The sequence below is a fragment of the Dendrobium catenatum genome, unplaced genomic scaffold, assembly GCF_001605985.2.
Source record: "Dendrobium catenatum unplaced genomic scaffold, ASM160598v2 original_scaffold_273437, whole genome shotgun sequence".
Classification (NCBI taxonomy): Eukaryota; Viridiplantae; Streptophyta; class Magnoliopsida; order Asparagales; family Orchidaceae; genus Dendrobium; species Dendrobium catenatum.
The window spans coordinates 1-12,950 of record NW_021591833.1 but is presented as its reverse complement, the minus strand read 5'-3'; the positions used below and the strand labels follow the sequence as shown (position 1 = coordinate 12,950).

The following is a 12,950-nucleotide window of genomic DNA, read 5'->3' as shown; positions in this document are numbered from 1 at the left end:
GAAAGCGTGCCTCAACAATTATAACAAAGAGCCCTGCGTCTGAACAATCCAGACTAACTTACGGAAATATGATTTATTCAGGGAACCGAAAGAATAATTAGTCACTATGACTGAATTGACATATACACAGCTATAAAGTGTCAATAAGGGATGTAATAGTTGTGAAATTTAAAGATAGAGAGATATTATATATAATAATTACACAAAGGGGAAAATAAAGATAAACTCATTATCCTTGACAGTATTTCCCAGATGACATGTAACTCTATGTAAAATGCAATCACCAAAAAGATAATGCAACATTCACTTCATCCTTTTTTCACAGTCAAACCAACACATGTTAGTCATCAAATACCATTAAATTGCATGTCCTCCATATCCGAAGTTCCATTAATGTCTTTATCATAATGAATTATATCAGGCATACACCATTGGCTCAGATTTTGACCATTTAGGCTTTTAATAATCTATATATCTCAATAATGGAAATAGAAAACTATGATCCCGCTGACTCTCTACTATACTAAACTACAAGAATAAACTTGTTCTATATACAGTTTTATAACCACACACCACACGGAGAGATCGTAGAGGAAACGAACCATTTTTTACCTTAATATCTATCAAAGTATCCTACATTTTAATCATTTCTCAATTGTAACATCTGTTTAATTGACGAACTAATGGCTCTTTGCTACCTTTAAAAGCAATAGATTTTAGAATATATTTTTATTTTGCATTATGCTTAGGTTCGTAATTTTCAAAATTTTCAAGTCATTTCGCCTATTAAGCAGATTACGTAAACACGAACATATAGAAGTAACCTTCCTCAAAGTTACGAGATAAACAAGAGATCTAGCAGTTATCGGATCGATTCCTTCCCCTTAGAAGAGTCCGAAGGTTACGGATCCTATTGAGTGTAGTCTTGTACTTTATGTTCCTTCTATGTCTCCTTCTATTCTTAGAGAGGAATGAAGGTATTTCGTAATGATTCTTATAGAAGGTGATACTGCAATCATAGTTATTGATGATGCATTTAACAATCAGCGATAAACCTCACTCACTTTAGCGAGCATTTCACACCATCCTATGAGAAGGTTGCGACGTCCTATGGTTGTTGTGCGAAGACTATTCATCTAGAAAAAAATAGTTGTTTTTCAAACTTACACTATAATAACAATTCTTCCAAAAATTTACTCAACACAGGAATCGCCAGTGTGTCGACTCTGATAATCTACATATACAAGTCAAAACTTGGGCTTAGCCATTGTCCTAAGATATCTTAATTATAGTCGTTGGTTACCAAATCTCTTGTCAGACGATACAAAGCTTCTAGCAAGCCCACAGATAGTATCGCACTAAATCTAACAACAACGAAAATTGTGATCAACAAGACAGAAACATTCCGAAAGACACTTACTCATAATCCTCTATCGCTATTCCTCTATCAAACATGAAATGTAAACCTTACCATAATCAAACCAAAATCCTGAATAGAGGCACACTAATATTACAACGCAGACATCCGTTCACATCTTTAGACTTCTTCTCAATAATCAGAGATGAATTACTAAGAGCCAGTGCTTTTTCTCCACTCTTATTCTAAAAATTAATACTGTAAAAAATCAATGGTTAGTCTTCTTATCATCTATAAAATATATGGATTGCCAACGAGCAGACATTCATGGCATGTTTCCTTTCGAAATATGATAAAGTCATCAACATACCTAATAACAAAAAGCACTCACATACTTGAAGTATTTAATTTGTCTACATGTGCAGAGTGAATTATTTTGCCGTCCGCTAAATGTCCTAAAGACAAAACCTAAAATAAGTAATAATTTATTGGTATCTTAATTGATCTTTAACTCTTATTTCAAGTCACAATCCTATGTCTCCAAATGGAGTTCAGGCCAACTATAGGGTTACTAAAGTACTTCATGCACACACCACAATAATCCCTTCAACGGTGTTAACCTCAATACCTAGATCTCAGTGATATATTTTCTAGTGATCCAGAGTGTAACCCTACAAATAATACAATGAGTCTTTCGACAAAGAGCTTCACATAAATTCTCAGCCGTTACACAGACTCATGTATTTACAACAATTCCTTATTGTACATTGAAAATATTCTATGAACTAAAATATGAAGCACAAGAGAATTATAGTGCATGACTTCGAGTGCTTATGTGAGTCATAGGAATGAGTCGTGAAATGAATTCTCTGATAAACCCATCCATTATCTTATCCTAGTGAATCGTCTCTCAAAGCCTAGAGCTACTACACAGTGAATAGTCAAGCATCTATAGGGACACCATTAACTCCAGCAATAGCTCCAGACGCACTTGATAGTGGGATGATCTATTCAAAATACCACTATGATCCTTATATATTAATCTTCGAATTACATAACTTTGTTTTTTATCGATTCAAAATTAAGATCTCGAGACCGTACATAATACTTACATAACTATCACCTAATGCCTAATACTCTACTCAAAAAATATCTCGAAAGAGCAACATCCATGCTTGCTCAATTGAATAAGAACTCTTATAGATCATACTGGCCTTGGATCTGACTGAATCATTGACTAGAGGACACGGAGATCCATACAATAATTTGATAATGAAGCAATGGATATTGCAATTAATGATATCTTCGATCACTAGTCATCGATCCTCCAAGCATAAATAAAAATCCTATCACATATGCACAAGGTTGCCCCTTAAATGATATTTTTCGATTCCATCGTGTGATAATTAATCATCGTATGCTATGTCCAAGAGAATATCATATCTTTAGATAAGACTCTAAATGCACCTACCTAAAAAAAATTCTAAAATAATTATAACATGTAGTGCAAGACCAATATGCCGAAACGAGCCCAACTCCTTGAGCTCACGAACACCACAGAGCCCACCCAAATAAAAACCATCTAGCGTTTTAATATTACAAAACCACATATATTTCAAACAATTATTCAAGGAAATATTGCCCTTGTTTTATAGTTAAATAAAGATAGCAGAAGGTGGATATAGAACATAAACAATTGCAGAATGACCAAAAAAAAATCTATGACATGACCTAAAAACAATCTATAATAGTCCCCAATCAAGAACTAAACTAAAAAATCTATAGTAAAATTAAAATAAATAAACTGCAAAGAAAAATCAAAATAAATAACAAGATTGCATGCTTTGATGCTACATAGTCAAAATAACAAAAACTATGAATGCAGTTACCCACTTCTAGTTGATTTACAGGACCCAATTTGACATCTCCACAAATATGTCATGTCGACCAAACATTCAAAGGCTATTAGAATTAAAAATCCAATAAACTTAAGCCTTTAATCCACCAATTCACTCATATAATGGCCCATTATTGCCACAATTAAGTAACAGAAGCAAAGTGGAATTCCTTAATTAAGGTTGATAGTGATAATATTTTGTTAGTGTTCATTTCAAACCACAATCCACATTAAACATGTGTCAAACAACTTCTCGATGCTCTTTTTTTAAAAACTTTTTATGATCAGCTATAGCACTCCAGTTGAAATTACATATAATTATTCCCCTTTTTTTTTTTCAAAATCTAAAAAATTTTTTGGGAAAAAAAATTTGAAAAAAAAAATCTATTTTTTTTTTTCAATTGGGAAAAAAGTGCTTGCTGACAATTAAAATATTGCAAAAGATGTGCTGGAGTTTTAAGGGAAAAGCTCCTAATAGTAAAAATAGTTGGTGGTAGAATTCAAATGGCAAGAAAAGATAAAAATAAAAAATTGTTATAAAAATTGCCGTTTAGATTGTAAAATTCTGATTAATTGGGAAGCTATTAAAGAGGCTAGTAAGGAATCATAAAAAAACTTATTGCGATGCAAAGGAGCTTAGCTTTTAATGAATTAATATAATAAATTAGGATACTAAAGGAGAGAGAAAAGATATATGATTAAGTTAGCCAAACAAAGATGATAGGAGTAGTAAGATTTAGTCAAGTGAAGTGTATTTAAGATGAAGGATCAAAATAAGTACTATTCTTATAAGATGATATTCAACCAAAGTGGATGAGGTATTTGCTAAATTTTTAATGAGATTGTGAAAAATACGCATGAATTTAGTGAATTTATCACCTAAAAGAAAATAAAGATTGTATTTTATCGGTGTATTAGTAAAACCAAAGTTTAGAGAGGTTTTGAAAAAAATGAAGTGAAAAGTGTTGGACCTGATGATATTCCAATAGAGAGTGGAAATGTTAGGAGATGAAGGAATTTCTTGCTTACTAAACTTTTTAATACTGTTTTGAAGACTTAAAAAGATGTCAGATCATTGAGAATGATGTGGTTAATTTCTATTTTAAGAATAAAGGTGATGCACAAGATTGGCAAATTATAGAGAATTAAGTTAATGTGTCATACTTTAAAACTATGGGAAGCGAGATTATGGAGCGTAGTGGAGCGTAGGTGCGCCATGATACTAATGTTTCTCAAATCAATTTTGCGTTCATGACCGTTTAGGTCTACTATGGAGCCATACATTTATTGAGAGTTTTGATGGAGTAAATATAGAGAGGAATAACGAGGAATCATACATTATGATATTTATTGATTTAGAGAAAGCATATGATAAAGTTCAAGAAGTGCTAGGAGAAGCTTCTTGAAAAGAAAGGAGGTTAATTATGCTTATATTCAAATCATTAAAAATATGTATGCATTGAGCTTATACTTGTGTTCAAACACAATGTTTAGGCCTAAGTATGTCCAATTTCGCGTTGGATACAAATCAAGGATCAGCCTAAGTCCATATCTTATTTTCTTTAGTCATGGATGTTCTCACTAGACATACAAGAGGATAGTACCTTGGTATATGCTTTTTTGCTGTATGATATGCTTCTTGATGGATGAGACTAGAAAAAGAGATTGAAGGTTAAACTTGAATTATGGAGTCAAACTTTAGAGTCTAAAGGTTTCACTTTAGTAGGATCTAAATTGAATATATGGATGGAATTTAGTAGCCAATAGACCTAATTGAGGGATGGGACTTTTGACGATTCAAAATCATAATAAGAGTACACAGTTTTAGATATCTTGGTATCTATTTTCAGAGTATGTGAAATTGAATGGATATATCAGCAGTAATTCAAGTTTGGCATGGTTGAAGTGGATGAACAGCATCGGCTATTGTGCCGGATAGAAAAGTCCCCCTCAAACTTAGGGGAAATTCCTATAAATAGGAGATCTACAAGCTTATGTGCGCATGTTGGACATTTAAAAGAGAAGCATAATACTAGATAATTGGCCATTAAAAGGAGAAGCATAATACTAAGTTAAGTGATTACAGAGATGAGGATGCTTAGGGATGATGAGTGGCTTGACCCTAGAGATAGGATACGAAATGAGCATATAAACATGAAAAAGGTTGAGTAGCTCCAGTGGAAGATTAAGATAGAGGAGTTCGCCTAGAAGTTTGGTCACATTAAAGCGGAGGCTTTCCGATGACCCGTTTAGGAAAGTTTGAGGATATTAGATTTGACTTGAGTTAAAGGAAAGGTAGAGAGAAACTAAAAAGAATGCGTTAGAAAATATTTGAATATGACTTTCTTTATTAGATTTAAATGAGAATTATCTTTTAAACCGGACCACAATGCAAAACAGGATTCATGTGACCGCCCCACATAGTGAGGACTAAGGCTTATATTAGGTGTTGTTGTTATTGTACATGACACTTAAAAAATCAGACATTTTACTAAGTTTAAGTTTTCACAACTGAATTCACAGACAATTCCTCACTTGCTCCGTCTTAGGATATCAAAACCAAATGTATTTTCAACTAATTGTAGCGAAGAGTCTTAAAACAAGTTGAAGGGCTGTTTAGTTTTTCTCAATGAATTTTCAAAATGTTACGGCCCAATGAAGATTGTTCAACATTATCAAGTGAGTAGCATTTTTGTGGTTCATTTACTGTCCCAAGTCTTCAAGCTTGAGACTTATATAGAGTGGTGGAATGTTAGGTTTCGTGCAATGAACTACTAAAACTTACAAAAATTTCGTGATACATATTACAGCTTCTCTACCATGTTGTCCAAATTACGTATTGGGTATTGAGCGTTTTTTCATTCTGAGCGAGCATAAGCCTCAAGGCGTTGAGGCGTATGATTCAAACAAGGAAGATTGCGTAAACATAAAATGAATAATATTTTTATTATCTAATGAGTAATAATATAAAAATTAAAAACATAAATATGAAGTAAATCAAATATCTTCAATAATAAGCAAATGAAATGAAGTTCAACTCAAAATTCTTTTTTCTCAATCCAGTATTTTTTTCATTAAATTAATCCATTTCAAAATAATAGCAATTGACATATCACATAGAATACTCATAAGTCTCAGCACTGTAACACTAAGGGTTCGCTTCATTGAATCATCATTTATGGTGAATTGCTCTCTCCCTTCCGCCTCTCCTATAGAGTCCAATGTCGGATCATTTACTTCAAGATTATGTAAGTTTTAATATATAAGCGTGAGGCGTAGAACCTCATGCCAGTGAGGCGAGGCGGCTTCAAGGTGGCCTCAACCAAGTTGAGTCGCAAGCCTCAGAAAAGAACTCGAGGCGAAGCCATCGGAGGCGTTTTACATAAGAATGCGCAAAGGCGGGCCTCAAAGGCGAGCCTCATATTGCGCAATTTTAAACCATGTCTCTACCTATAGAAGCTACTAGATTCCATTATAAATTAATCACCGCCATTAGAACATAATAACTCCCATCTAGGACAAATTAACATACCTAGAGCTTCAGAAACACAACTGTACTGATAATAAATGCAAACAACATTCTACATGACAGTTATTAAGGCATTTTTTATTTAACACATCAAACACCACACAAACTTCAGTTCCTAGACACAAAGAACAACATTGCGCAACTTCCAATTTCTTTTTTCAAAGACAGGACTGGATCACAAAGCACAACAATCTCCAAGGAAATAAAGGCTTTAGTATAATTGGAGGACAATGTCGAACTTCCTATAACATTTTTTAAAGCTAAGAATAAGTCGAGAAAGTTCTGTAGTGTTCTGCAAATAGTGACTTTGAGCAAGTTTGAGGAGATATGATAGATGATGCTGTAGGAATTAATGAACTCCTACTAGTTTCCAATGCAACATGGAAATTTCAACATCTTCATGACCAAACCTCATCGGCTCTTTAAGATTCCCTGAATGTTTTACACATTCCTAATAGAAACAAATGCACGTGCACTCCCCGTTTACTATAATTTTAAGAAGTTCTGCTAGTACTACAATATTCTAAAAAGCAACATGTCATGATCTTACTTGTTTGTGGTGAATTAAACAAAGATTTTATAGGATGTTACTCGTAAGTGGCTTGCCACAGCTAAGTCCAATTCTAGAGAAAAGCATGGGTAGCTAGAACATCAACAAAAAGTTACGCACCACAACTAAACCAACTTATGGTAAAAGTAGGCAGGATTTTCTATGATATCACTCAAGTAATACACCCTAATTTAACTTAATTGTCATGAAAAAATACTTGCCAAAACAAAACCCAATTATAGAGATAAGCTAGGTTGCTAGAACATCACCACCAATTTATGCACCACAACTTAACCTGATTGTAGTAAAAAAAGTCAAGCTTGACTATGACATCACCCATAAGTTACATACCATAATTTAAACAAACTGTCATGAAAAGTGAGTAAGGTCGACTGCATCTAAAACTAAAATTAATTTTATTATACAAAATTTAGGGAAATTTAGGGATTTTGAATGAGATTATAAGAGAATTAGTGACAATAATGATTAAAAGAAGAATAAATATCGCTTCATTGCAAGAAACTAAAAAAAAAGGAGAGAAATCTGGAAAATATGGATTAATAATACACATAGAGTTGGACTAAAAAGTGTAGAAATGGAAAGTCGACGAGAAAAAAATATTAATGATGCAGTGATTTCCATTAAGTTGATTATTGATAAAGATATCATTAATACATTATTTATGTTCCTAAAGATAATAAGAAAATAGTTTCAAAATTCAATTTTGGGAATGTATGGTTGATAAAGAGAGGGTGGCATTTATTGGAGGTAATTTAAATGGAAATAAACTTCAAATAAGTTTGATTATAAATTTAAGATGTGTATGAAATAGAAGATAAAAATGCAATGGGAGAAAATATAGATTATTTCACAATAGCCTATGATTTTACATGAGATTGATTAAGAAAAATACTTCTAAAGAGTGGATACAGACAAACACTATTAGGGCTTACAATAGTTCTAAGAAAACTAGAATTCTTACAAAGAGAGTGGTAGAAAATAAAAAATTATAATTTTTAATGATTAATATAATAAGCTTGGCACGGAAGAAGAAGACAAGGAGACAATAAATAAGAAATCTAAGGCCATTGATTAGGTTAGATACCTTGTAAGTGAATATAACTAGATCCTAGTTAAAAATGAATAATCAAGAAATATAAAAACGCTACTCTGAGAAATTTTAAATAAGAGTTTTAAGAACGAATTAGTTCAAAAGAATATAATGAAGAAATTAATGATGTATATAATGAACTGATTCAAAAAAATAAATAAAGTGGAGTTAGCTCTAAAGAAGATGCATAAAAGTAAAGTTTTATAGAGATTGAAGAGTTATGAGAATATTATACGGGTATGGTTAACAAATCATTTAAATATATTTTTGAAGACAAAAAAAGATGTTGAATGAGAAAAAATATTTCAAATCAATATGTAAGAACAATGAGGATGCTTAAGAGTGAGATAATAATTGGTATAAGACTAATGATTACAATGATCACTAATTTATTTAGTGTCTATTTTATCTCTATTTTTTGCAGGAATTGAGAACTAAAAAGATGAGGAGCATTTGTGTGGCATTTCCACAAACTTACAGAGTGTTTATTCTCAATCAATACCATGTTTCAACAGACTCAGCCATGAAGGAGACCATTATGATCAGTCATTATGTTTTTCTTTCATAGAGCATATTTTAATATTTGTGCCTAATAATTAATAGAAAAATATTATCATAAATGCATCATAGAGTTCATGAGCTAGACCCGACTCGATGCTATAGACAGATAGGAGTTCAGGTATAAAAATTGTTCACATAAAAGATCGTGCACAAATTTGGTTCACTTTGCTACACTGAAAGTGATAACTAGTCAAATACAAGACTTATCTCCCATGACTTTCAGCTTTGTCATTAAGTATACTACTATTATTGCTACTAGATTCGTTTGAAAGAAAAAAGCCAACTTGTACAAATTTTTCATAATCTAATAGAGCTTCATTAGTTCCTATTTCAAGACAAACGAAAGCCACATAAGTTGTTGACAGACCATCATGAAAATAAAATCAAAGAAAGCAATCACTATACAGGTGTCAACAAGAAAAATGAAGGGCTGATTACATGTAAGCTTTAATCAAGACAATAGAATACACCTATCCAGTAAGAAATATTAAAGGTGGTTGTTATTGTTGTTACTGCAGTTTTGATTGTTGAGAATATTGATAATGTCAAAGAAAGCCCATACAAAATACTATTTTATTCCATTTCACAACAGCAACGTTGTGATAATAATACCAAATCAAAGCAATGAGAGTAAGTTAACAACTTACTAACAAATCGTGAGGTATTTCGTTAGACCGCGTTACCCAAAAGCTTAGCACATCGTATTTTGGGAATTGCTATAGCCTTAAGCAATCATTTTCCAAAATAAAGCTAAATATGTCTTAACAATATGCAAAAGGAAACAGATATTCTCGGAGAAACACCTTAATGGATTTCATGAACTCTCGGCAATGACCAGCGAGCACTTCAGTCCTGGGGCCGGTCGAATTAGCAAGCTCATCCATCACCAATCCAGCGAGCTCAAGCACACGAACAATCCTCTGAAACATCATATCAAAAGCAAAGCAATAACATATCGTCAAATAGCAAAAAGAAATAATTAGGTATCTGTTTAAGATCGTTGTCTGACCTTCTCGGCATGATTAAGGCGTTGCAATGACGTAGACTGGTTCTGAGGGCCCATCATTTCTATGTCGATAAAAAGCCTTAGCAAATTTTGAGTAGTACGTATAAACCCTAGAAGATATGCCAAGGAGCCGCGCGGCCTCGACCAGGGATCGATGAATCACCTGTCAGCTTGACGAGCTCGAGGGGGCGGGATATAAGTCCGAGTTCAGGAAATCGGCGGGGTGGGAGGATGGAGGTTTTGGAGAAGAGAACGGCCAGGAGGAAGACGAGCAAACCGGTGCCGAGTCTGCTCCATCGAGTTACTAAATTCGAAATAAATTTCCTTTCTAGCTCGATTGAATTTGATCTGAAATTAAATTTATTTTGGACCGAGCTAATTTGATTCTAAATAATTCGATTTAAAACCAATTTTATTATTTATGATGAAATAACATTTCACATTTTAATTTAATATAAAAATAGAGCATATACAAATAGAAGATGAAATAGATATACAAATTTTATATGAAAAATTTAAAAATTGAAGGGATTTTTACATACGTAACACCCAAAATTATTGAAAATACATATTTAACACCTAAACTTCTATATTTACTAATATACCACATAAAATCCATCTTTTAATCAATTCTAACATTTCTTTTAAACCTTCCATAAAAAATCACTATCAGCGGCTGTCTTCTCCATCAATGACATCCTTTTACAGTGAATACAAGTATATCATCGCTTCAATGGAGTGGTAAAATGGAAGGAAAGGGAGATTTTATGTGGTATATTAGTAAATATAGAAGTTTAAATTTTAAATATGTATTTTCAATAGCTTTAGGTGTTATGTATGCAAAAATCTTAAAAAATTATGAAGTCTAATCTAATTATAATAATCTATTATATTATTGTAAATAAATAAATTTATATTTTTCTATAATAAAAAATGATATTATGTAATTAAAAATAATTATTTAATTCATATTATAGGTATAACAAAAATCAGTTGGCCATAAGCGAATAATTGCAGTCAAATAATAGGGTTGGCTGTTAATTATAAGTTAGTTGAAAATGGCGGCAATGATTACTGATGATTGCCATTAGCGGATATCCAAAAATATATATAATATAAGTCTATAGCTCTCTCAGCTCTCCAACCTCCATAATATAAAAAATGATATCTTATTTATAACATTTTGGAGATGGATATTTTGATAAATTTATTCAAAATCTTAAATACTCAATTAAAGACCCACATTGATCCATATGATTATAGATTGCTTATCCAGCTTTTAAATGCCTAAACAGTACTATTATAATTGAATTATCTTGAGCTCATAGGATTCATCTCATTAAGCTGCTCGATCTGATTTTCAACACATAAAATTTGGAGAGTATTTACTCGTTCAACTATTATCCTGATGTTTCTAAATATACTTCAAATATTTGATTTAGGTTCATTTGTACTTAGATAGGACCACTTGTGATGTTGATGATTATAAATGTAGAGACATTTAGTTCAACAATAATTTGTTGAAATATGAGTTTGAAAGGTCTTGTATTTAATTTAGAAAGGTTTAGATTCAAGTATCACATCAAGATTTGTGTTGATCAAGTGAATTTTCTAGAGATATCAAACTTCAAATCATTTTTTAACTAATTAATAATAATATAAAGATAAATTTATTATGACATTAATGGCAGCCACTATGACATCTCTCTTTTTTACGACACCTTAATATTTAGTAAACAAAATCTTGATTTTTATCGTTTCTTCAATAATAAATAATATATTGATGATTTTAATAAATTTAGTGTACATATTATAGGTAGGTTGAATAGGTAAGATACTAAATAATTCATATTCATGCATTAATATGTTGATGTGAGTATCTTTTACCTCATTAGTATATGTCTCCTTTAATGTCCTAAGCATGAAAATCCTAATACATTTATCAGGCAATAATACACAATGAAGATTCTTACAAACCTTAACATTAAGTTCATATATTCCTCTTTTAGAATGCGATTTGAAATGAGAAAGCTTTGCATGCTTTGCTTGCCAAGAAATGAAGATGTTGAGAAGGCTCTTGGTGTATCTAAGTTCTTCAGTTCGTCGATAGAAAATGTGGATGAATTTGGCTAAATGTTTTTTAGCTAGAAGTAGTTTGCAAGGTGGAATGCAGTTATTATGATTTATGAAGCGTTAGCTCACAATTAATTTTCACAATGCTCTTTGGTGCATCTCTCACTTCCCAATGACTCAAATTTTTCATCATTGGTTGTACCGGTGCTATCTTTGACTCCCATTCATATTTTTTCCATCTAGATCACTCACCAAGCTTTGACTAGACATTCAAGATCCTGCAATTCTCTATCTATATGCTTGTTTAAATTGATCTATCCTAGACACTGATCTCTCACTATATCCTCTCTATGGATAATTAATCATCTTGTAACCATACTATCCATATTTGAAACATTGTCCTATGATCATATAACATTTTCATGCATGTCTCATGTCACATTTTGGGCACTCCGGTAAACTACTAGATGGTGATATGGGTCCTTTTCTAGAATCAACAAACTTGCACTCAAGTGTAAATTAATGACATTACTCGATAACCCAACCCAAACCCAGAAAAAATTCTATATTCGGGTCAACCATTTAACCAATGGTTCATATTTATGTCACAATTTTTAACTTATTTAAAAAATTGGGTAGTGTCTAGGTCAAATTGCTAACCTGGATTTGACTTGAATTTAACTCAAGTCCATGTTCCGCACCTGCGCATCCACACAATATGTGCTTGTGTGACGCTTGCACTAGCGCTTGTGTCCCTCAAGGCCTCACCCCCACCACATAGCATATGCTTGTAGCGTTACACTGACACTCATGTGACTCATTAACACCTGTGCTCGCATGACTCATTAGCACCCATGCCACGTGAC

At 32.4% G+C, this 12,950-nt stretch overlaps 1 protein-coding gene across 1 annotated transcript; it reads right to left on the bottom strand.

The window, feature by feature from the left end:
• Positions 1-2,849: 2,849 nt before the first annotated feature.
• On the bottom strand, positions 2,850-10,269 carry LOC110098579 (mediator of RNA polymerase II transcription subunit 11). The gene is made up of 3 exons (XM_028692766.1): positions 10,015-10,269; positions 9,809-9,925; positions 2,850-2,912 (listed from the first exon to the last, which is right to left on the bottom strand). Exons 1-3 carry the CDS (start codon positions 10,069-10,071, stop codon positions 2,850-2,852), a joined length of 237 nt encoding a protein of 78 aa, XP_028548599.1. The 5' UTR covers positions 10,072-10,269.
• Positions 10,270-12,950: the final 2,681 nt, after the last annotated feature.